This window comes from Chionomys nivalis, chromosome 13 (assembly GCF_950005125.1).
Source record: "Chionomys nivalis chromosome 13, mChiNiv1.1, whole genome shotgun sequence".
Classification (NCBI taxonomy): Eukaryota; Metazoa; Chordata; class Mammalia; order Rodentia; family Cricetidae; genus Chionomys; species Chionomys nivalis.
The window spans coordinates 43,759,832-43,783,209 of NC_080098.1; the positions used below are offsets into that span (position 1 = coordinate 43,759,832).

Consider the following 23,378-nt stretch of genomic DNA (forward strand, 5'->3'; position numbering starts at 1 on the left):
TGTTTCTTTTTATTTTCTTCATTGTATATTTTTACATTTGGCTGTTTAACCCGTCTGTATGGCACTGGGTGGTGGATGCCTATAACCACAACATTTGGGAGTAAAAGGCAGGAGGACCAGGAGGGTCAGGTCATCTTTCTCTTCATGGAAAGTTTAAGGCTGGCCTAGGCTATATAAAATTCTATCTTTAAAAAAAAAAAAAATCTGTGTATTTTTGCCACGATTTTAGGGCAGAAATTCAACTTTACATTTTTCCTACAATTTGCCCTCATCTCATCATAATTATTTTCATTATTGACCTTTGTCATAGACTAAGGTTTTCTGTACACTTGGGTCCGTTATGCATCTGTTTTTATGGAAAGCATAAATGAAATGCTTGTGTTCTCAACACACATGCCACCGCACTCTCAGAACGTGAGCTCTGGCTCCTCCCTTTCCAGTTGCCATGGTTCAGACGCTGCAATCCCTGAGAGATGAGAAACTGCTGCAGACGATGAGCGACTTCACACCCAGCAGCCTCCCTGCCCAACAGGAAGTGCTCAGGACCCTGGCTCTACTGCTCACCAGAGGCGACAGTGAGGTCAGCGAAGCTGTGACCCTCTACTTGGCAGCAGCCTCCAAAAATGAGCACTTCAGAGAAAAGGTAGGATGTAACGACGTAAATGAATGCAGACAGATTATAAAAATATATACAGCTTTAATGGGGAAATAGACGTACCCGCGGAGAACAGGAAAGCAGAGCAAAAAAGCAAAAAAGGGCTGCTGGGATCACGCCGGCAGATTTATCAGTAAACATTAGCCCGAGGCGAACACGCCCCCAATGGGTGGGGCTTATCCCTACAGTAGGATGCTAAATCGTGCCTAGCAAGCCACAGGCGTAACAGGCATTTGCCATTGACATACAGCTGGGCTCTAGTCCTGGCACTCACCCAGAAGGCTGAAGCAGGAGGATTGCTGAGAGTCCAAAGTGGGTCTGGAATGGAGACACCAAACTATATTACTGACACATGAGAACTTTCTGAGGGCCAAAGCTTAGTTCTTCATTCTATTATCATTTCTGTTGCTTGTTCTATTTCTTCTTCTGTTCTGTTCTTCTACCCTGATATTTCCCTTCTGTCTCTCTTGATGTCTTCATTCCGTATCTTTTCTGGTACTTTCCCTCTCTCGTGTCTTTATTTTTTTCCCCTTACAGCTTATATATCCCAATGAATACATATAAAACCAGCATGTTTTCCATACCTCTTACATGATTACATATTACAGGTGAAAAACAAATTGTCCCAAGAAACCACATACATTCATACCCAAGCAACTTGTTATAGATTAACAGAGTATAAGTAAGAAGGTATTTTGCTGTCAGGCTGTATTTTGTGATTACAAAGAAAAGACCAATCATTTTATTATTTATCACAAAAGGTAATTTTATTTTAAAAAAAATCTTAAAGTAACCACAAATATAAAGTGTGTGTGTGTGTGTGTGTGTGTGTGTAAAACAACCAGTCAGCTCTACTTTAAATTCTCAGGGTGCATAGCCTCTCATCAACAGTTTTTCATATCAGGAAGCTAGGGACAGAAATAAGTACAAGGAACTAATTATCACCTTTGATCACCAACCCATCCTAGTAAGAAAGGTACATCAGCCAGCAATAGCCAGGCTGTCGTTCTTGTTTCTTGACCTCATCAAGTCCCTCACTCAACTATGCGCCTATCTAAACTTTAAATTGTTCCCCAAGATTTTTTCTGCTGAAAAGTCATTAACAAAAACATCATAACCTAAACTTACTAACAATTCTACATATCTAAATTCTTTATACTGGTGGTGGTTGAACCATTAATCTGCTTCAGCGGCAATGCCTGGAAAAAGCCAGTCACCGTTGTTTTAAGTACCAGTAACACTGCCCAGTGAGGGGCTGGAAACTCCCTGAGTGTTTTCGTACAACCCACAGATTATGGAGGGATGTGGTGACCATGAAGGCAACAATCAGAGCTGTGCTCAACAACAGCATGAGGCCCTCAGGACAGTAGTCCTCCTGGGGCTATGCCTCTCCAAGGCTCACTCAGCTGTAGCTCTGCCAGAAATGTTCCTTGAGTTGCAATGTTGCCTGTTGGTCCCCTCACATGGTCTCGGCATTCCCCACCCCAGTTACCCTCCTTTGTTCCTCTGTCTTACAAACCATTTGGATGGCACACAGTTCAAAATGACTCACAGTATCTCTCCTTCACTTCCAGGCCTTGCTCTATTACTGTGAAGCGCTGACAAAGACCAATCTCCAGCTGCAGAAGGCAGCATGCCTGGCCCTAAAGAGCCTGGAGGTAAAGCCCAGTCCCATAGCCCAGCAGTCCCACAGCCCAGCAGTCCACACTTCCAGAATCAGCCTTGTCCAACTCAGCCCTGTCCAACTCAGAGGCCCACACTCCTCTCCTGAATCAGAGGCCCCATCCCTGGTGGCACCCCTAAAACAACTCGTCTGTTAAGCATAGAGGCAAGCATCACATGACATAACAGGTTCTTTCCATACTCAACCCCTCCCCCCTTGTAGCAGTGTCTCTCGTGTCCTCAGAGCTGCACCATCAGGGTCCTCTCTCCCCTTCAGCAATGACTGTGGAGGGTTTTGTTAAAGTCACTAAGTAGAGAATCACTGCGGTTGACCACTGACCACAAGAGCCAGCGTGACTCTGGATCAATGGTAGAAAAGTATCTGAACCTCCAAATGAGATGATGTGGTGATTTCCCTAATGTTTATTGTGTATACATTAGCATAGGAAAATAAAGCCTGTGCTGAAGTGTCTCAGCTCGGTTCGTCACTGAGTTCCCAGGCCCCTTCTCTTTAAATTAGTTTGCAGGCATGTCAGTCTTTGATATGACATGACGTCATCATCTACAGGTTTCACAGTTGAATTACAAATAAAAAAAATCATACACTGTCTTAAATCTGTGATTTTGTGTCAAGCTACACGGTTAGCCTCAGCAGCACATGGACTGCAGGCTGCATGTTGGATGCCCCTGACTGGGGAGCAATGGTAACCTGCTAGAGGAGGAACTTGTGAGCAGGGAGAGAGCTCAATGCAAACACCAGAAAGCGAAGACTGCAAACTTCCAACGGAAGTGTGCCTTTCAACAGGCCAGATCTCATGTGTGACCCACCTTTGCCACAAAAACATTAGGAGGGGGCCCAGGAGAAAGAATGAGAGGGCCACACCTTAGTGCTTACTAAAACCTTAGGTGGGCACATGGGACAAGGAGCAGGCCTGAGGGGACATGAAAACAAGGGATTAATGCCACAAAAGGAAAAGTTAATAATGACTGGTGAAGGAAAACAACCGTGGGAAATTTTACCTTCCTTGTTACTTGGCCAGAAAATTCCCTTCAAGTGACCCAACCCCTCCCCAAAAAATGTCCCCATTGGTTAAGTATTTATTTGGGCACCCTCCTGGTGTGCCGTGACTCATCATGGCTGAGTATCTCTGCCACAGATTTCAGAAACACAAAGTGTCGGGTTCTACGGGACTTAGGTTTTAGCCCGGGCATATCCCCAGCTGAGAGCACCACATCCCTACTCAGTTTCTTTTCTCCCTTCTGGGAACAGAAGTCTTCTTTCCAGACCAACCCCCAACTCATGAAAAAAATTCCACACAACGTATTGTTTCGATATAAGAGTTCTAAAATGAGGGCAGTGTTGGAATCAAAAGGCTACAACTTAAAGAACCGGCTGCCTAGTCTCCCTGAAGACTGGGTCTAAGTGTCTGGCACTAATCTGTTTTCTCTGGCAGGCCACCGAAAGCATTAAAATGCTAGTGACATTGTGCCAGTCTGACACTGAAGAAATCAGAAACGTGGCCTCGGAAACCCTCTTGTCTCTTGGTGAGTTTGTTTGTTTATTTATGTGTTTGCTTACTTCTGATATTCTCCTGGGAACTGAAAGGCAATTTCTTACCCCTGCTCTGTACCCCTTCCCCATGGCTGTTTGCTCACTGGTCCTAGAATAGGAGTCATCAATCCTGTCCACGTCTTGCCCTGCCCCCTGCCCTCTCTGCACAAGAACCAGACGTTTTCTCCCTGTTATCTCCAAGATTTCGTCAGTCCGTTCCCTATTTAGAATCAAGGCTGTATTTTGAGAGTGGTGACTCACACCTGTAATCCCAGCACTGGAGAGGCTGAGGCAGGAGAATCACCTCAAATTCAAGGACAGCTTAGGCTACGCAGTGAGACTGTCTCATAAAAGCAAAACTGCCAGAACCTGGAACGCAGAAGCCAAATGGGAACTCTGGAAATCCTGGCGTGGCTGCCTGCATGAGGGTGACACACCAAAGTCAACGTCCCTGACCTCTCCAGCGAATGCTGTGTAGCCCGGGCACCTCAGCCTCACAGTGACCTCTGATCACCCTGCTGTCCTAGTCCTACCTGGTGTCATTTCATTCTGGTATATCCCCCTCCCCCCCCACCGACCCCACTGCCCTGCTTCACTTTGTGTGGGTTTGTATCTTTTTTGTTCCTTTGGGTAGACTTGGGAAGATGAGAGTGACAAAGACTTTTTTCTTTCTCATTTACTTTATCTGTGGGAGCGGGGAGATCGAGACAGGGTTTCTCTGTAGCTTTGGTGCCTCTCCTGGAACTCGCTCTGTAGACCAGGCTGACCAGATCTGCCTGTCTCTGCTTCCCGAGTGCTGGGATTAAAGATGTGTGCCACCACCACCCAGCTTCTCCTATTTTAAAGACTAGGTGGTTCTATGTATCCCAGATTAATGTAACTATGAACTCACGATGCACCCTAAAAATGGCCTTGAACTTCTGGTCCTCCTGCCTCCACTCGCAAGAGCCAGCATTGCAGGTCCGTGACATAGTCTCTGATCAAATCTAGGATTTTGTACACGTTAGGCCAGTAGCTACCGACTGAGCCACATGCTCAGCCATCAGGAAAACCTTTCTTAACGCTGCATAAAATAGACAGTCATTGCTGGTAGGTCACACTTGTAATCCAAACATTTTAGGGGTTGAGGCAGGAAGCTTGCCTGGGCTACATATTGAGTTCCAAGCCAGTGTGCACTACAAAGTCCCCAGCTACACACACAGAGAGAAGGAGGACAAAGGAAGGAGAAGAAGGGGAAAGAATTATAGAAAACTTTACTATGGTCACATATTCTAAAGTCTAAAACTGTTCCTCTAAAAGTCTTTAAGCCAGATACTGCCAACGTCTCCAGGGGGAAAAGCCACTCTGGTTTGACAATACATCTTAGTCATGTGAAGAAGACTCACGATTATTATAACTGCCATGAAAATCCCATTTATTCTGAGACCTTCTTTCTTACAGGTATGGGATTAATAAGACTTGGCACTGCCATTGAACACATTATTATTTGCAGAGGAAGCTTAGCAAGCCTGTGTTTGTTTAAAGGATAAAATAGTTATTCTGTATGACTGTTTTAGGTATAGAAGTTATTTAATCCTCCAAAACATACCCAGGTATTAGTGACTTAAAGTCTTTTATCCCTCAGGCTTCTGAAATAACAATGAAGGTTTGAACAACTAAGCAATAGCCAGATATTTGGAAAGCACAGCCAGTGTATCTCTTTCCATGGTAAACTGAGGAGGAGGACCTCATGGTCTTTGCCCCAAGACTCACTTAGCTGCACTCCCAGCTGGATCTCCAAGAAGGATCACCACCTCTGTTCCACTACCACCCTTTCCATGCTGCTCACACCACCCAGGCCTCACCATCATGGTTCAGGTTTCTGCTCTTGCTGTGTACCCAAGTCTTCAGGGAAGTCTAATGTCACTGTGCCTCTGCCCCGCTCAATAAGGCTGCTCCCTGAGGTCTCCAGGGTGCCCCTGCACTGGGGTTTTAAAGCCTTCTGAGTGACTAAAATATTCAGTATAGTTGAAGACCCCACCTCCAAACTCAGTGCTGTGACTCTTCCTTGACCCTGATTGATGCCCAGATGCTAGGTGGTGGTGGCACAGACCTTTAATCACAGCACTTGGAAGGCAGAAGCAGGTGGATCTCTGTGAGTTCGAGGCCAGCCTGGTCTACAAGAGCTAGTTACAGGATAGCTAAAACTGTTACACAGAGAAACCCTGTCTCGAAAACAAAACAAAAAAAATTTAATCTAAGACAGGATTCCATTGAGTTGCTTGAACTGGTAGTGATCCTCCTGCCTTGGGTTCTTGTGTAGGTAGGATTACAGGCCTACACCACCACACCTGACTTTTATTTATTTTCTTCTGACAGCCTCTCAATGTAGCCAAGGCAGTCTTTTGACTCCTCTGTAATATGAACATTATCCCTGGCTCATTCCGAGCCCTCAAATTCCTATATTGTAATACGTTTTTTAAGTAGTAACAAAATTTATTTTCAAAATGTTAGCTATATAAGATGTTGCTGTGAGGGCCAGAGAGATGGCTCAGTAGGTAAAATGCTAGCTGCACACTTCTGACAACATGAGCTTAGTCCTCAGAAGCCATTTAAAAAGCTAGGTGGACACACATCTGTACTAACAACGACCTTCCTACAGTGAGAGGGGAAGTGGGGGCAAGAGACTCTCTCCGAAGCTCAGAGACCAGCTAGTGTGCCGTATGTAGTGCAGCAGAAACAAGAGGGACCTTGTCTCAAAGTGGAAGGAGAGACCTAGCTCCAGAATATTGTCCCTGACCTCCACATGCATGTGGTGGTGCACATGTACATGCATACATGTACCCACATGCATAATAAGTAAATAAACAGAAGATGTGGCTATAAACAAGACTGGATGGCCCATTGCCTAGAGGAGTGCTGTGTGTTAGGGTTTCTGCTGCTGTGAAGAGATACCGTGATCATGGCAACTCTTATAAAGAAAACATTTAATTGAGGTGGTATCTTACAGTTTCCAAGGTTTAGTCCATTATCATCATGGTAGAGAGCATGGCAGCTGGGAGGATGGTGAGACATGGTGCTGGAAAAGGAGCTGAGAATTCTACATCTTGGTCCAAACGCAACAGGAAGTGAATTGAGACACGAGGTGTGGCTTGAACATATATGAGACCTCAAAGCCCACCTTCACAGTGACACATGTCCTCCAACAAAGGCACACCTCCCAATAGTGCCATTCCCCATGAGCTTATGGGGACAATTACATTCAAACTACCAAAGTGTAAAGACTAACTTTTAGCTAAAGCTTGAAAGCCTAACTTTTAAAAATCAACTTTTACCATTAGTCATATAGATGTACATAATGATATAATGTATAATAATATGTATATATAATATCATGTAATAAGTCAATATAGAATGTATTCAAGTTACATGTAGTGTTCAGTACACTGAGGTCTTACTCAATAAATCTTACTGAAATCCCTAATACATTAAACAAAAATTAATCTGTCATGTGCAGTTAATTGGCAGCAGGTGGCAAGGACTCATGCTTTGTTTTGTGCCTTGCCTTTCATCTGCTCTCTGACATTAACTCAAAAGTCCTTGGTTGTTCTAAGTGTTGCCCAGAAATCTATAACATAATTAAGACTCAAAAAACAACATTTTCCTCACATAGTAATTAGCTAAGACATCGATACAAGGCTGAGGGTGTAGTTCAGTGCGAAAGTGTTTGGTCTAATATGCATGAGGCCCTGGGTCCAATCCCCAGGAACTGAGAAAAAAATGTAGCCATAGCATAGCTCCACCATGTTATCCTGTGTGATGAATAAAGAGGTTAAATTCAAAGCGGTAATCATGTTTACTGTTCCCTGTCCAGGAGAAGATGGGCGGCTGGCATATGAACAGTTAGACAAATTCCCTCGAGACTGTGTTAAAGTCGGAGGTCGTCATGGAACTGAAGTTGCCACAGCCTTCTAAATTTCATGTTAGCACTGCCTGACTGCTGTCCTGATGCCTGGCCCTTGTCACGAGGGTGCTGTGATGTGGCCGGAGGGCACCTGGAACTTGCAGAGCGCTGCCGCTGTTGCCGGTGTAGAGACCTCTAAGTCCAATCGCACTGTGCCGTCTCCTTTTCCTTGGCCCACAGAACAGGGCTGTGGGTTACTCACCAGACCACATCGTATTGTGTCTGACAGCACTTCAAAGCCCGTCTTACTTCACTGTGGGATTTGGAAACAGCCATCTTTGCCCCTGTTTGGAAGTTCATCTGTATGCTCGAACTCTTGAGGCGCTCTTTGGATAAGGATTGTATGCCTTGTCCCTTTTCTGCTGTGTTCTCAGGGGGCAGTGGTCCTTAAGCTTCCTACTTTTACTTTGAAAACAAAGCACAAAAAGAAATTTCTTCAGATAAAAGTTTTCTTAGAGAGCCTGACGAAATGATCGGTTCTAAGAGGCTAAGGTTTGGAGCTGAGGCTGTAGCTCCCTTGGCAGAGTGCTTGCCTGGTATACACGGAGCCTGGGCTCGTCTCCAGCACCGCATAGGCTGGATGTGCCACTCACAGGAGCTCGGTGCTCCGAAACTGGAGGACGTAGGGTCAGAAGTTCAAAGTCATCCTCAACTACCTAGGGAGTTCCAGAACAACCTGGGATACATGAAGCCATGGGGGGAGGTAGAACCTAAGTTTTATATCTTAGCTTTTTATAGTTCATACTATTCGTTTCATTTTTCCATCCTGGGAATTTCCACATCATCTGTCCATATGACTTAAAAGATTAATTGAAAAGTACTGCTTCATTAAGATTGTACCTATAGTACGGGGAATAAACAGAAGCCTTGAAGCTCAGGCTTTTGTTCTTTAACAAGAGCCATCTTTAGCCCACTCTTGTTGTTGTTTTTTTTTTATTGTTATTTGGTTTTTGTTTTATCTTGAGACAGAGTCTCCCTATTGCAGTACTGACTGGCCTGGAACTCAATATATAGACCAGGGTGACCTTGAACCTGCAGCAATTCTCTAGTCTCTGCCTCCAGAACTGGAATTTTAGACTCAAGCCACGAGGCCTGGTTCCACATGCATACTTTTTCCCTGAGACAGATACAAACCCCAGAGTGTAGATTCAAAAAGACGTGCTGTTCTTTCAGGCGGGAACCTAGACTTTGGATGAGTCCTAACTGGGTAGAACAGTGGGGTACCGGAAGTGGCAAGGAGCCTGGGTAGCACCTGGCCTTGAGAGATGGAAACTGCTCCATAGCTTCAATAGTGGCTCAGAACCAGGGTGGAGATTCAGCAGCTTACTAAGTGTGGAAGGGGAGGGTAATGCCAAGACATCACAGCAAAATGTGTGAGTGCAATTTGAACTGTATCCTGAATGTGTTTGTATGAAATACCAATTAGATATAGTTTCAATATATACATTCTAGTGAGACTTTGAAAAGGGTTCATTTCATTTTAAAGTGAAGGTTGTTTGCCAGGCTTCTGGCAGCATATTCTTTCAACTGTGAAGTTCCACTGTACATATTTGTATATCTGTAAATATTATATATATATGCATATACCCTTCATTTTAAACTGTACAGTTATAGTATGTATAGGCTATAGTCTTTGTTAAATGGTTGAAATGTCTCTTTTATAGGAAGTCAAATCACAGCTATTGCAGGGACTTTTTGTTTGGTTTGTTTGGAATTTTAAACTTTGACTATTGCATGGATAATTAATTCCCCATCTTTTTATTCACCTCTGTGTTTAGTTTTGGTTGGGGGAAGTGCTTTTAGTTTTGTGGTATTTGTATTCATCACTCTTTCAGTCGTGTAAGTCAAAATAAAAATTATTTTTAATTACTAGTCTAATGTAGAATCTGATATATATTTTTAATTTTTATCTATTATTATGTGTGTGCATAATGTTGCATGGGGGGCAGAGGACAACTTTGTAGAGTTTGGTTTCTGTCCACCTTTTTTTATTTTTTAAATTTATTTATTTATTATATTTATAAATTTATTATTTATTTCCAGGATACAGTGCCAGATCTCATTACAGATGGTTGTGAGCCACCATGTGGTTGCTGGGAATTGAACTCAGGATCTCTGGAAGAGCATCTAGTGCTCTTAACCTCTGAGCCATCTCTCCAGCCCCCTCTGTCCACCTTTTCAAAGGCTCCCAGAAGCAAGCTCGGATTATCAGGCTTGTATAGCCAAGGCCTTTACTCACTGAGCCATTCCGTGGTCCTTGTCTATTTTCCATATTCCCTTCTTGAGGTAGTATTTATACACCACCCCTCATTATCCGCTTGAGTTTATTTTTCTGAAGTGAAAATCCTAAGGGAATTCTGTATCCTGATGTAAGTAGTGACTAAGTACACAGGAGGAAAGCAACTGTTTAAAACATCTTCCCAGCCACCTTTAATCCCAGCACTTGGCAGAGGAATCTCTGTGAGTTCGAGGCCAGCCTACAAGAGCTAGTTTCAGGACAGCTAGGGCTGTTACACAGAGAAATCTCATCTCGAAAAAGCCAAAATAAATAAATAAATAAAAATTAAAAACAACAACAACAACAAAAACTTACAAAACATTTTCCCAACACTTAGGAAGAAGAGGCAGGTGAATCTGAGTTTGAGGCCACTGTGATTTACAGAGTGAGTGTCTGGACTACACAGAGAAACCCTGTCTCGAAAAAACAACAACAAAAACAGACAAACAAAATACAAATAAAATTCTTCAGACTGAACCAGCAGCCCTCCTTCCTGCCTTTCCCAAGTGATAAAGATGTTCACCAAAGCCACACTGTGTCTGCTGTTGAAACCAGCCATTCCAGTAAGTTCGAGGTCTTAACTTGTGAAAGTCCTTGCCAGGTCTTTGTTCATTCTGCATTGTTCTGCCCCTCCTCTGTACTAAGTATAGGGTCACTGTATATACTTGTGGTTTCTTTTCCCAATTTTTAAACAGATTTATTCATTTATTTGTGTGTGTGTGTGTGTGTAAGTATAAGCATACGTATGTGTTAGACTTTGCACTCATGCACACACGGAAGCCAGGGTAAGTCAGATGTCCTCTATCAGTCTCTGCCTATTCCTTTGAGGGTCTGTCTGAATCTGGGGTTTGTAATCATATGTCTAAGCTAGAAGCCAGCAAGGCCCAGAAATCCTCCTCTCCCTGCCCCTCCTTGGAACTGGGGTTATGGGCATGTGTAGAATGCCCTGCTGGGATCTGAACTCTGGTCCTCACGATTTCACAGAAAGTGCTCTTAACAGCTGAACTATCTCTCCAGCCAATCCCCTTCCTACCCCACCACACTTTGAGACAAGGTCTTCATAGCGAAGGATGCCCTTGAACTCGATAATGACCTCAATGGATGCTTCCACTGAGATTTCAGAAGGGAAGCCTAAAGGCCAGGCTTGAGTGACCGGGTAGGAGTTCGGCAAGTGGTGCCCACCCACCCCCAGCAGGAGGGCAATGCATGAGGCCTCCACTGAGTGAAGCCAAGGCTGCAATGGAAGAACTTACATCCAGAATGTGGAGTACCTGCCCAGGAAGCTGAAACTGGGAACAGAGCCAGCCTAAGGGAGCTGTCACGTGGACTGCAGTTATTAGCAAGGTTGTTTTGGAGCTCACAGCACAGTGTCCAGTGTGACGTCATATTTTCTCGGCCGGGGTTTCGTTTTACCTTCACTTTTGTCTGATCCTTCCCTCCAGTGCCGTCTCTTTCCCTTCTGGAATGGGAATGCTTACCCTGTGCCATTGTATCGTGGGTTCACAGTGAAGTTTGGCTAGGGTCTCAGACTTCCAGCTTGAACATCTGTGCAGTGGAACAACTGTTGACACTCTGGGGACTCTCAGAGATGAGCTAAATACATACTTTCCCAGGAGAATGGGAGTGGAGGTTCCCGAAAAGAAGTTGCACTTTATGCTCAACCTTCTCCAAAGGCTGTTCAACGGGTCAGAAGTACAGCAGTTGGGGGAAGGTTGGGATGTTACAGGTCTAGAACCTCATTTTAAATTGCCTGGGGCTAGATCTGCCCCCTCCGTAGCCTTTTGTTGTCGCCTCTGTGTGTGGCCTAACATCCTGGTGACTCGTAGGTCTTTGGGCAATGTACGAACAGACCCCTAGCTTCTACCAACCCAGGGACATGTGAGATTGCACAGAGGGGCTGTCACCCACCCACCTGATGTTCCTACCACATTATTCGAAAAGTGTGTTGATTTCTGACATCCTCTGCTCTGTTACTAGAAAACAATTTCACAAGACTGTTGGAACCTGATATTTGGGGTAACCTAAATCTGTGTTCTCATATTTAGCCATCGTCCCTCATATTTAGCCCCAAAATAAACTCTCTCTTTTCCCCTTTGAGATGATAGCTTGTGGTTTTAGTCTTAGCTCATGTGCTAAAGGCTTGGTCCTCAACCTATGGTGCTACTGGAAGGTAATAGAATTAGAAGTGGAGAATACTGGGAAGGTGTTAGGTCACTGAGTAGGGCATGCCTTGAAGAGGTACTAGGACCTTGCCCCTTCCTGTTTCTCTTTGCTTCCTGGCCACCACAAAATGAACGACTTCATTCCATCACACGCTCCCTGCCATGGTCTACCTTTCTATAGGATGAAAAAGAAGGCAGGACACGATGGCCCACACCTTTAATTCCAGAATTCAAGAGGCAGAGGCAGACAGATCTCTATGAGTTTGGGGCCAGCCTGATCTACATAGTAAGTTCCAGAACAGCCAGGGATACGTAGAGAGACCCTGTCTCAAAAACAAAAGAGGCGAGGCAGCCCCTTGACTCAGCGGACTGCGGACTTGACCTCCCAAACTGAGAGTTAGCACTTCCTTCTTGAAACTGTTCATCTCAGACATGTTGTCACAGCAGTGGGGGACACTTCCTGGGAGCCTAGAAACCAGGTCCTCCAACTTCTGGAGCACTCAGCAGCACTTGCTGCATAGTTGCCGTGACTGGCATGGAAGCCAGGGAGTGGGCACCAGGTGTGCAGCAGTAAGGACACAAGACATAACAATGTCTGCCCTTGTAAGACTCATTGTCTGGCAAAGAAAAGATAATCAGGCCAAAAAAGGAAAAAAAAATCAATGATTGTAAAAGATTGGGTTGGGGATGGGGACTATCTATTGCTCTGAAGAGACACCGCGACCGTGGCTCATGTACAGTTTCAGAGGTTCAGTCTATTATCGTCATGACAGGGAGCGTGACAGTGTGAAGGCAGACATGGTGCTGGAGCTGAAAGTGCTACATCTTGCAAGCAACAGGAAGTCAACTGAAAGTCACATGGAGGGAAGCTTGAACAAGTGAGAGAGACCTCAAAGCCAGCCCCAACACACTTCCTCCAACAAGGCCACACCTCCTAATAGTGCCATTCCTGTTAGGGCCATTTTCTGTCAAACCACCACAAGGACATATTCCTGTGTTAGAGCAAATGTTGAGCGAGCTTGAGGCTCTGAGCTTAAACTCCAGCTCCAAAGGAGGGGAAATGTTGGGTTGCAAATTTAAAGGCCAGGAAAGGCCTATAAAATGTGTGGTTGAAAACTGAACAGAGAAATCATATAAAGTATCTCTAGAAAGAATATTCCAGGGGGCTGGAGAAATGGTTCAGTGGTCAAGAGCTCCACTGCCCTTCCAGAGGATCTGGGTTTAATTCCCAGTGCTCACATGGCAGCTCACAAATGTCTAATGCCTTCTTCTGGCCTCCATGGGTACCAGGCACACATATGATGCACAGACATTCGAAGCAAAGCATCCCTACACATAAAATAAAAACAAATGTTTTTTTTTAAGGAAATATTCCAGAGGCAAGAAATACAAGGCTTTGAAAAAGTACCATGTTTGGTGTTTTGAATTTTCTATGCTCTTTACACCCTTATACAAGCTCATGTAACTGAAGTACGCAGTCAGGAACATTTTATGATGTATGGGATATGTTTTGAAAAGTTCATGTTTCATGTAACTGAAGTACACAGTCAGGAACATTTTATGATGTATGGGATATGTTTTGAAAAGCTCATGTAACTGAAGTACACAGTCAGGAACATTTTATGATGTATGGGATATGTTTTGAAAATAGAGCCAAGAGCCGGGTGATGGTGGCGCACACCTTTAATCCCAGCACTTGGGAGGCAGAGGCAGGCGGATCTCTGTGAGTTCGAGACCAGCCTGGTCTACAGAGCTAGTTCCAGGACAGGCTCCAAAACCACAGAGAAACCCTGTCTCGGAAAACCAACAAAAAAGAAAAGAAAATAGAGCCAAGAGAAATTGTCAGGAAGTTGGAAATGAAATAGGAAACAGGCTAAGAATGAGTTCAAATATTTTAGGCTGAACAACAAACTGAAAATATGGAATATAGATAGAAAACCCTAGAGCAAGAAGGAGGAAACCCAGGAATTATTTTAGACACGATAAAGTTTATATCCAAAGATCAAGATGGTGATTTAATATGAGTCTGGAATTCAAGTGAGAAATCCTACTATAAATGTAAAATTGTGGGAGTCTGAGGCAAGTGGATAAGCAAATCTCTATGTGTTTGTGGCCTGCCTGGTCGACATAGCAAGTTCCAGGCCATTCAAGGTTACAGAGTGAGATTGTCTAAGAAAAGAACATACACACACACACACAGTGAGCACCAGAGCATAATTCCAGTACTTGGTGGACTGACACAGTAAAATCTAGGTCTCTGGGGTTGAGCTGGAGAGATGGCTCAGTAGCTAAGAGGACATACTGCCTTCCAGAGTGCTTCAGTTCCCAGCACCCAAGCCAAGCAGCTCACAAACCCCTGTAAATTCTAGGTCCAGGGGAACACAGTGTCCTCTTCTAGCCTTCAAGAAAACTCATACTCAGACATGGACACATGCACACGCACACCCACACACATACCCACTGCACTGCACACACTGTCAGGATCATAGCCCTGTCACCCACAGTCACCGTCACTCGACCACGATCAGTGGATGTATGTGTTGGGTGTGGGGTTGTTTGTTTTGTTTCATCTTGTGGTTGGTTTTTTGTTTTGTTGTTTTGTTTTGTTTTTGAGACAAGGTTTCTGATAAACTCAGTCTGCCTCAGAGTCTCCATTTTTGCAGTCTATACTTCAGAGACTTAGTTCACTTTTAATTATGTGTGTGGGTGAGTGTGGAGTGGAATTTATGTTCATGTGCCTGTGGGTGCCTGCAGACTGTTAAACAAACAAACCAAAAACAATCTTTAGGGGCTAGAGAGACAGCTCATTGGTTAAGAGCACTCATTCTTGCAGAAGACCTGGATTCAATCCAGAGAACCCACATGGCAGCTCCCAGTCATCCAAAACTCTGGGTAATCCACTGCCCTCTTCTGACTTCCAAGGGTACCGGGCACACACATGGTGTACAGACACACATACAGGTGAAACAGCTATACACATAAAACAAAGGAAATCCATCTCTTAAAAAATGTTAAATGGGCCGGGCGATGGTGGCGCACGCCTTTAATCCCAGCACTCGGGAGGCAGAGGCAGGCGGATCTCTGTGAGTTCGAGACCAGCCTGGTCTACAGAGCTAGTTCCAGGACAGGCTCCAAAGCCACAGAGAAACCCTGTCTCGAAAAACCAAAAAAAAAAAAAAAAAAAAAAAAAAAAAAATGTTAGATGGGGGCCGGGCGGTGGTAGTGCACGCCTTTAATCCCAGCACTCGGGAGACAGAGGCAGGCGGATCTCTGTGAGTTCGAGGCCAGCCTGGTCTAGAAAAGCTAGTTCCAGGACAGGAACCAAAAACTATGGAGAAACTCTGTCTCGAAAAATCAAAAAAAAAAAAAAAATGTTAGATGACCTTTAACTGAAGAACAATCATCATCCTCTGGCCTAGTGCCTCTGGGATCCAATGACTCTGGGCTCTGCAGGCACCTGCACACACCTGTACATAACGCCCACCCCACCACCACACACATACACATAAAAAAAGAAAACTACGTCTTTGAAATATATACTGCAAGCCGGGCAGTGGTAGCGCACGCCTTTAACCCCAGCACTTGGGAGGTAGAGGCAGGTGGATCTCTGTGAGTTCGAGGCCAGCCTGGTCTACAAGAGCTAGTTCCAAGACAGGCTCTAAAGCTACAGAGAAAACCTGTTTCAAAAAAAAGAAAAGAAAAGAAAAGAAATATATACTGCAAAGACAGTGAATGAGGGAAACTGAGTTATATGAGACCTTATCTCAAAATTTGTGTATAGTGGTATATTATTTGTGTTCTATTAAAAATAGCTTGCCGAAGATCAGAGGGCAAAGTAGCCATATAGGCCAGGAAGTGGTGGCACACACCTTTAATCCCAGGACTCGGAAGACAGAGGCAGACAGATCTCTGTGAGTTCAAGGCCACCCTGGGCTCACAAGATTGAATCTGTCTAAGAGAAAGGGAGCTCACACAAAGGTGATCCCAGCCCTAGGGAACAATATGGCTGGGCGGAGAGAGAAATATAAAGACAGGAACTAAGTGAAGTGTGGAGTCTGAGGTTGATGACGAGCATTGCACGATCGCCCCTTTGTTTGTCTGAGCCTTGGTAGAGGTAAGATCTCTCTAATGGCTTGGCTGCTTTGCTTTTCTGATCTTCAACTTGAACCCCAATATCTGTCTCTGGGTTTTATTATTTGTGCTGTGTGTGTGTGTGTGTGTGTGTGTGTGTGTGTGTTGACTGGGCATGAGGAAGTAAGTATGTCCTTGTGTGATCCTGATGCAGCAGTATGCACTTGTGGGAGGCTGATACTGGGGAATCCCTTGAGCTCAGGAGTTAAGGTGATTCTAGGAAAAGTGGCAATAACCTGTCTGTAAACAACACAAGCACATAAAATTGAGCATGTTCAGGAGATAGAAGTTATTTAAAGCCAAGATATTGACTTAGTCGATCTATCCCAAGGAAAAACAGAGGAGTGCATAGAATCAAGAGTTATTTGTTTTGGTCTTTTTAAATTTTATTTATTTATTATGTATACAATATTCTGTCTGTGTCTATGCCTGCAAGCCAGAAGAGGGCACCAGACCCTATTACAGATGGTTGTGAGCCACCATGTGGTTGCTGGGAATTGAACTCAGGACCTTTGGAAGAGCAGGCAGTGCTCTTAACCTCTGACCCATTCTCTCCAGCCCCTTGTTTTGGTTTTTTTAAGACAGGGTTTTGCTATATAGCCCAGTTTAGCTTCAGATTCACAAGTCTCCTGCCTCAGCTTCCCACATGCTCTAATGATAGGTCTATGTCACCACATTTAGCTGAAAGGTTTTGGTTTGCTTTTTTTTTTTTTTTTTTTTAATGAAGCCTAGGTGCTTGTATCTCGAGATCCAGTTGCCATAGAAAATGTACTAAGACAAGGGAAGAATTGAGGAGCAGTATCTTTTAGGGGACTGGGAGAAGTTAGTTGAAAGGTACACAAACAGGACACCCACAGGCACAAGAGAAGAGAATACATGAGCACAGACGAATGGGTAGATACAGTATGGGGTGACAGAGGGCTCCCAACTTTGTCCTCAAAACAGGGTAAGTCTTCAATGTAAGGAAAAACAAGCACCACAGCCTTGAGATATCCAGTGCAAGTTCCAGGAGAAGCCACTTAGAAGTTAGGGTGGTAGCCCCAGTGAGCCCAGCACAAGACATGGAGTAAAGACAGTGTATTGGGAGGAGAAAACAGCTTCCCTTGGGGGTTTGTGTCCCCAGAGAAACAAATATCACTTGCTCTTGTTCTAGTCCTAAAGGGCCTTGAATGCCTGGCCCAGGAACCTCAGAGTTTATTGTTGGGTTCTACCGTATTCCGTTCTGTCTTGTTGCCAGGCGGTACATTCCAGCGCTGCTATCAACTCCAGCCCCGCCTGTGCACTTGAGCACCAATGGCCTTCTACAGGAAGTTGAGGGTCTTTTCTTTTTGTGGTCGGATTTACAAACGGACCCGTCAGTTCTTCAGGAAGCTGCGTAAGCGCCTCAGGTGGCTCTGGAGAACTGTTAAGAGGTGTTTTACTAAGACCCAGGAGGTAGAGCAGCCAATCTCTGCAGCTGACTGCATTTTTCACAGAGAGAAAATTGTGGAACTTGGCAACACACTGAAGAATACACATCTATCCCTTGAGAAAAGAGCTCTGGCTGCCCAGAAAATTGGACTACTGGCCTTCACAGGTACTGCTTCGCTGCTGTGCTAACATAGCTGCTTCATAATCTCCTTCTGCTTGTTAGAACACTGCAGTTTAGAAGGGATGGTGATGATGATGATGATGATGATGATGATGATGATGATGATGATGATGATGCCCTGGCTGTCCTGAAACTCTCTCTGTAGTCCAGGCATAGATTCTGTTTTCAACATCAACCCAAGATCTTTCGAGTTCAATTTTAGATTCCAACAAGGTACTAACTAAAAGGGCATGGTTTAAAGAGTACTTTGGTAGAAATTTCTAGTACCTGGAGCTCTGTTCTTGGACTTCTCTATATCTGTCTGCCTCTGCTCCTGAGTGCTGGTATGCCACCACTGCCTGGTCTCCATGACTAACTAGTACGGCTAGCTCTGCACTCTGATCTTCAGACAAGCTTTATTTCTTAAAGTACAAAGTATCACCATACAGGTCCTCTTATAATGACTTGGCTTTTCCTCCAGAAAGGGAACATCTAGGGAGCTGAGTCTGCCTTGTGTGATCCCCAGCACAAATAGTTTCTTCACAGAGCAGGGGGTATAGCTGATGTTCCTGCCTCTCTAGTTTTGTTCACTCAATGAATATGGATAAGGACTCCTGTATTTCCCCTCATGGATATCATTCTTTGAAGATTTGACCCCTCAAATTACACCTAAGGAATTTATTTTCCCACTTAAATAAAATTAAAGCACTCAGCCCTTCTAGCCAGAAACTTTTTTTGTCTTGAGAAAGGGTCTCCAGGTGGTCCTTACACTTCCTGTCTTTCTGCCTCTATCTGAGAATATAGCTGGTCCTGGGGATTGAATCCAAGGTCTCATGCATGCGAGGCAAGCACTCTGAGAACTGGGCGAGAACTGATACTCCCAGCCTCAGAACATATTATTTTATTAGGATATGATCAAAAAGATTAAATAAAATTTATATATTTCTTAAAATTCATTAGGGAATGTGAATGGGTTGGACTTGGTAGTCATTAGGGCTGAGTGGTCTCGCCTTTTACTAGTATAATTATTAGCTTTCTTTCTTTCTTTTTTTGGGGGTGCGGAGATTTGAGACAGGGTTTCTCTGTGTAACAGCCCTAGCTGTCCTGGAACTAGCTCTTCTAAATCAGGCTGCCCTCAAACTCACAGATTCGCCTACCTCTGCCTCCTGAGTGCTGGGATTAAAGGTGTGAGCCACCACTGCCTGGTTTATTAGCTTTCTTAGTAACTGGTTTTGTTTGTTGGTTGATTGTTTTGTTCTGTTTTCTTGAGACAGGCTATTATGTAGCTCTGGCTGTCCTGGAACTCAAAGAGATCCATCTGCTTCTGCCTCCTAAATATTGGGATTAAAGGTATGTGCCACCATGCCTAGTTCTTCATAAGTATTTTAGGAGTATAAATTCTTATTGATTTTTTTCAAATACATTTTTTTCTATGTAATAATGCCTTTCTTATTTGAGGAAGGGATTTGAGACAAGAGTCTTATTTTGTAGCCTTGACTGGCCTGGAATCACTGTGTAAATCAGGCTACCCTCAGACTTTCACAGACTTTCCTGTTTCTGTCTTCCAAACTGGGATTACAGATGTGTGCCATCACACTTGGCTGTGTGTAATATACTCTATAAACTATAAAAATAAAATATTTGGTACTTATATTCTTCATCAAAACTCTATCACAAAACCAGGCGTGGTAGCACATGCCTTTAATCCCAGTACTTGGGAGGCAGAGGCAGGGGATCTCTGATTTTGAGGCCAGCCTAGTCTACAGAATGTGTTTCAGGATAGCCAGGGATACACAGAGAAACCCTGTCTCAAAAAGAAAGAGAAAGAAAGGGAGGAGAGAGGGAGGGAGGGAGGGAGGGAGGGAGGGAGGGAGGGAGGGAAGAAGGAAGGAAGGAAGGAAGGAAGGAAGGAAGGAAGGAAGGAAGGAAGGAAGGAAGGAAGGAAGGAAGGAAGGAAAATAGAATCTAGGAGTAGGCTGGGTTGATGACCAAAGGGGGAAAAACTTATAAGTCAACATTGGTCTTGATTCTGGGAAAGAGTTGGGAGTAAGAAATGCACAAGAGGGGCTGGAGAGATGGCTCAGTGTTTAGGAGGACTGGCTGCTCAGTCAGAAGACCTGGGTTCAATTCCCAGCACCCACATGACAGCTCACAGCTGTCTGGAACCCCGAGATCTGAAACCCTCCCATAGACAAACATGCCAATGCACAATTTAAAAAAAAAAAAAGTTAGAAATGTACAAGAACAGCTCAGCCATTCATGACTCCCAAACACTTTTCTTCGTTGCTCAGCCTTCGCATTCCCTCTGTGCTATGACCCTCTCAGATTCACAGACTTCCCTCCAGTACAAAGACAGAACTTTGCTAAGCAAACACATCCAGATTATCCCACCTCCATCCACATAGCGGAACCAAGGGAGGAGCCTCAGTGGGCAGTGCCCTTCCCTTGCATCCTGCATGACTCCTCAGGTCCTCAGTTTCCATAGCGACACAGAAAAGGAAAAGTTAACAAGTCCAAAATGTCACCAACGGCTACCAGAATATGAACCTGGGTCTGGGGGTATAGTCAGGTCCTGAATTCAATCCCCAGAACCAAAACAAACAGAATGACAGAGGAAATGGAGGCTGAGGAGGTAGCTCACTCAGTAAAATGCTTACTTTGTAAACGCGAGGACATGAGTTTGAGCCCTAGAATCCACATTTGAACTGGAGAGGTGGAGACGGATGGGTTGCCAGTCAGTCAAGGTGGTCTATTTGTAGAGTTCTAGGTCAGAGAGAGACCTGATCACAAAAGTGTTAAAAGTATATAGCCCAGTGTGGTAGCTCACATCTTTTAATCCCAGATCTGCAGAGACAAGCAGATCTCTTGATTGGAGGCCAGCCTGATCTACAAAGTGAGTTCTAGGACAGGCAGGGCTATACAAAGGGATGATGTCTGAGGCTGTCTCCTAACCTCAGGCATGCACATACATATACACAGGCATCCCCATGTATGTACACACACACACACACACACACACAGAGAATAACGTACAGGGGCCTCTGAAATCTTACCAGCTTTATTTACTACACACTTCTAGAAACGAAAATGTTTGTCTTGCAGGAGGCCTGAGTGCTGCCCAGTACGCCAGCGAGTACATGAAAGAAGTCGCTTCCTTGCTGCAGAGTGAAAAAGTGATGTCGTCGAAGACGAAGATCCTGCTGCTGCAGAGCGTGGCGTGCTGGTGCTACTTAAACCCTGCCAGCCAGAAGCGAGCCAAACAACTGCAGTTCATTCCCATCTTCATCACTTTCTTTGAGACTCCCTTCCACTCCACCATCAAGAGTGAAGTAAACAGTCACCGCCTCGTGCAGTTTTGGATATGCTATGCCCTCTCGGCCATGACCTGTAACAACTTAGCCATCATGAAGGAGCTGCGGTCTTACAGCTCTCTAAAGTACCACCTGCAGATATTGGCTATGGAGAACTGGTCTGGGTGGTCTGAAAATTTTGCTGAGGTCTTATATTTCCTAGTAGGTTTTCACAGGAATTAATTTATTTTCAATCCGGTTACATGACCCAGCTATCTGTGCCATCGCATTACCCTGGGAACTTGCAATAAAGAATAAAATCATGTGTTGTTCTGCATTGTTGTCTTCTGCAGTGAAAAAGTCCTATGCACGGGCTGAGAAGATGGTTCAATGGGGAAAGTACTTACTGTGCATTCCTGAGGACAAAAGTTTTGGTCCCCCAGAATACACCTAAAAGCTCTGTGGGTGTTGGTACCCAACACGTGGTCCCAGAAGCTGGGGGTGGGCAGTGATGAGGGAAGACACACTAGGCCAACCTCAGACCTATACACATGCAGCACACACGTACAAACATGTACGCACACAGTCTATATAGACATCCATACAGTGAGTCAACTGTAATCATAAAACCTCTCAACAGTGCCAGTGCTTAATATGAATTTATAGGTCTGGGGCTTCTTGAGCTCACACAAGTGTAACCTCTCCCATTAGGAAACAAAGATGTTAAATCACCCAGGCTTGTAATCCCAGCTCAGCTAGGTGGAGGCAGGGGAGTTATGAGTTCACAACTAGCCTGGATAACACAAGGAGACCCATTCTCCTGGGTTTGAGGCCAGCTTGCTCTGCAGAGTGAGTTCTTAGACAGTCAGAGCTTCATAAAAAAAAAAAAAAAAAAACCCTAACTCAAAAAACCAAGAGAGAGACCCTATTCTCAAAACATTAATTCATAGGCTGGAGAGATGGCTCAGTGGTTAAGAGCATTGCCTATGCTTCCGAAGGTCCTGAGTTCAATTCCCAGCAACCACATGGTGGCTCACAACCATCTGTAATGAGGTCTGGTGCCCTCTTCTGGCCTGCAGGCATACACACAGACAGAATATTGTATACATAATAAATATTAAAAAAATAAAATAAAATCATTAAAAAAATTAATTCATGATTATAAAAAGGCTGACCAAGTGAGGTAGAGCAAACATTTAATAACAGCACTTAGGAGGCAGATCTCTGTAGTCTGAAGCCAGTCAGTCTTGTCTACATATTGAATAACAGACCAGCCTGAGCTATATAGTGATACCCTGTCTTAAAAAAAATAAAAAGGTAGGGTGGGGTGTCAGGGAGGGCAGCTGGAACAATGTTTCAGTGTGGATAAAGAGCTTGCCACACAAGTATACGGACCTGAATTTGAATCCCCAGAATCCACCAAAAGCTGAACACGGTAGAATGTGCTTGTAATCCAGCACTGTTAAGGCAATATGAGAGGCAGAGACAGGAGAATCTCTGAAGAGACCCTGTCTCAAACAAGGTAGGTGAGGACTGACCTCTAAGATCAGAGTTCAAGGTCATCCTCAGCTGCTGAGTCTGAGGTCAACCTGAGGTCAACCCGAACTCGGTGAGATTCTTTCCCACACTCTGCAGCATGTAGCTGCAATTAAATGCAAAGGACTGCGTGCCATCACAGTGTTGAATATTGTTTGTGGGAATATTGGTTTTAGCCTTTACACAAAGGCCAAAGTGCTTGCCTTCAATGTCTACCCTTAAACTATGAACATTATTTTCTAATAACTGCTTAAAGCTGATTTAGAACATTTGCTTCATTACCAATTCCTCATAGAAAGAAAACCATGCCCTGGGTTCTTGTCGTACCACACGTTTACCAGAAATAGCAGCACAGGTCTCTACTCTTAGCATATAATAGCAACTTGAATTTTAAATCAAATGGAAATAAGTTTGAACTGAAAAAAAAAATACTATGGGGAAAATGGAATTTGTTTTTCTTGGCTTTTTGAGACAGGGTTTCTCTGTGTAGTCCTGATTGTCAAGGATTAAAGGTGTGTGCCACCATTGCCCAGCAGGAAATGGAAGCTTTACTCCTGCTGGGGAACTGGGCTGATAAACACACCATAAAGACCCATTAT

General features: G+C 44.3%; 2 protein-coding genes across 3 annotated transcripts in view; both read left to right on the forward strand.

Moving 5' to 3' along the window:
* Ripor2 (RHO family interacting cell polarization regulator 2) overlaps window positions 1-9,669 on the forward strand; it is a 111,370-nt gene extending 101,701 nt beyond the window's left edge. For both annotated transcript variants that reach the window (XM_057787474.1, XM_057787473.1), the window contains 4 exons: window positions 441-643; window positions 2,230-2,313; window positions 3,772-3,862; window positions 7,723-9,669. In XM_057787474.1, coding sequence (XP_057643457.1) covers window positions 441-643; window positions 2,230-2,313; window positions 3,772-3,862; window positions 7,723-7,823 — 479 coding nt within the window. In that variant the 3' untranslated portion in view covers window positions 7,824-9,669. The remainder of the gene's footprint in view (window positions 1-440; window positions 644-2,229; window positions 2,314-3,771; window positions 3,863-7,722) is intronic.
* Window positions 9,670-17,676: 8,007 nt separating this feature from the next.
* On the forward strand, window positions 17,677-21,550 carry Armh2 (armadillo like helical domain containing 2). Its single transcript, XM_057787052.1, has 2 exons — window positions 17,677-17,959; window positions 21,056-21,550. The coding sequence occupies exons 1-2, from the start codon at window positions 17,677-17,679 to the stop codon at window positions 21,484-21,486; spliced, it is 714 nt and encodes a 237-aa protein (XP_057643035.1). The 3' UTR covers window positions 21,487-21,550.
* The last annotated feature ends 1,828 nt before the right edge of the window (window positions 21,551-23,378 follow it).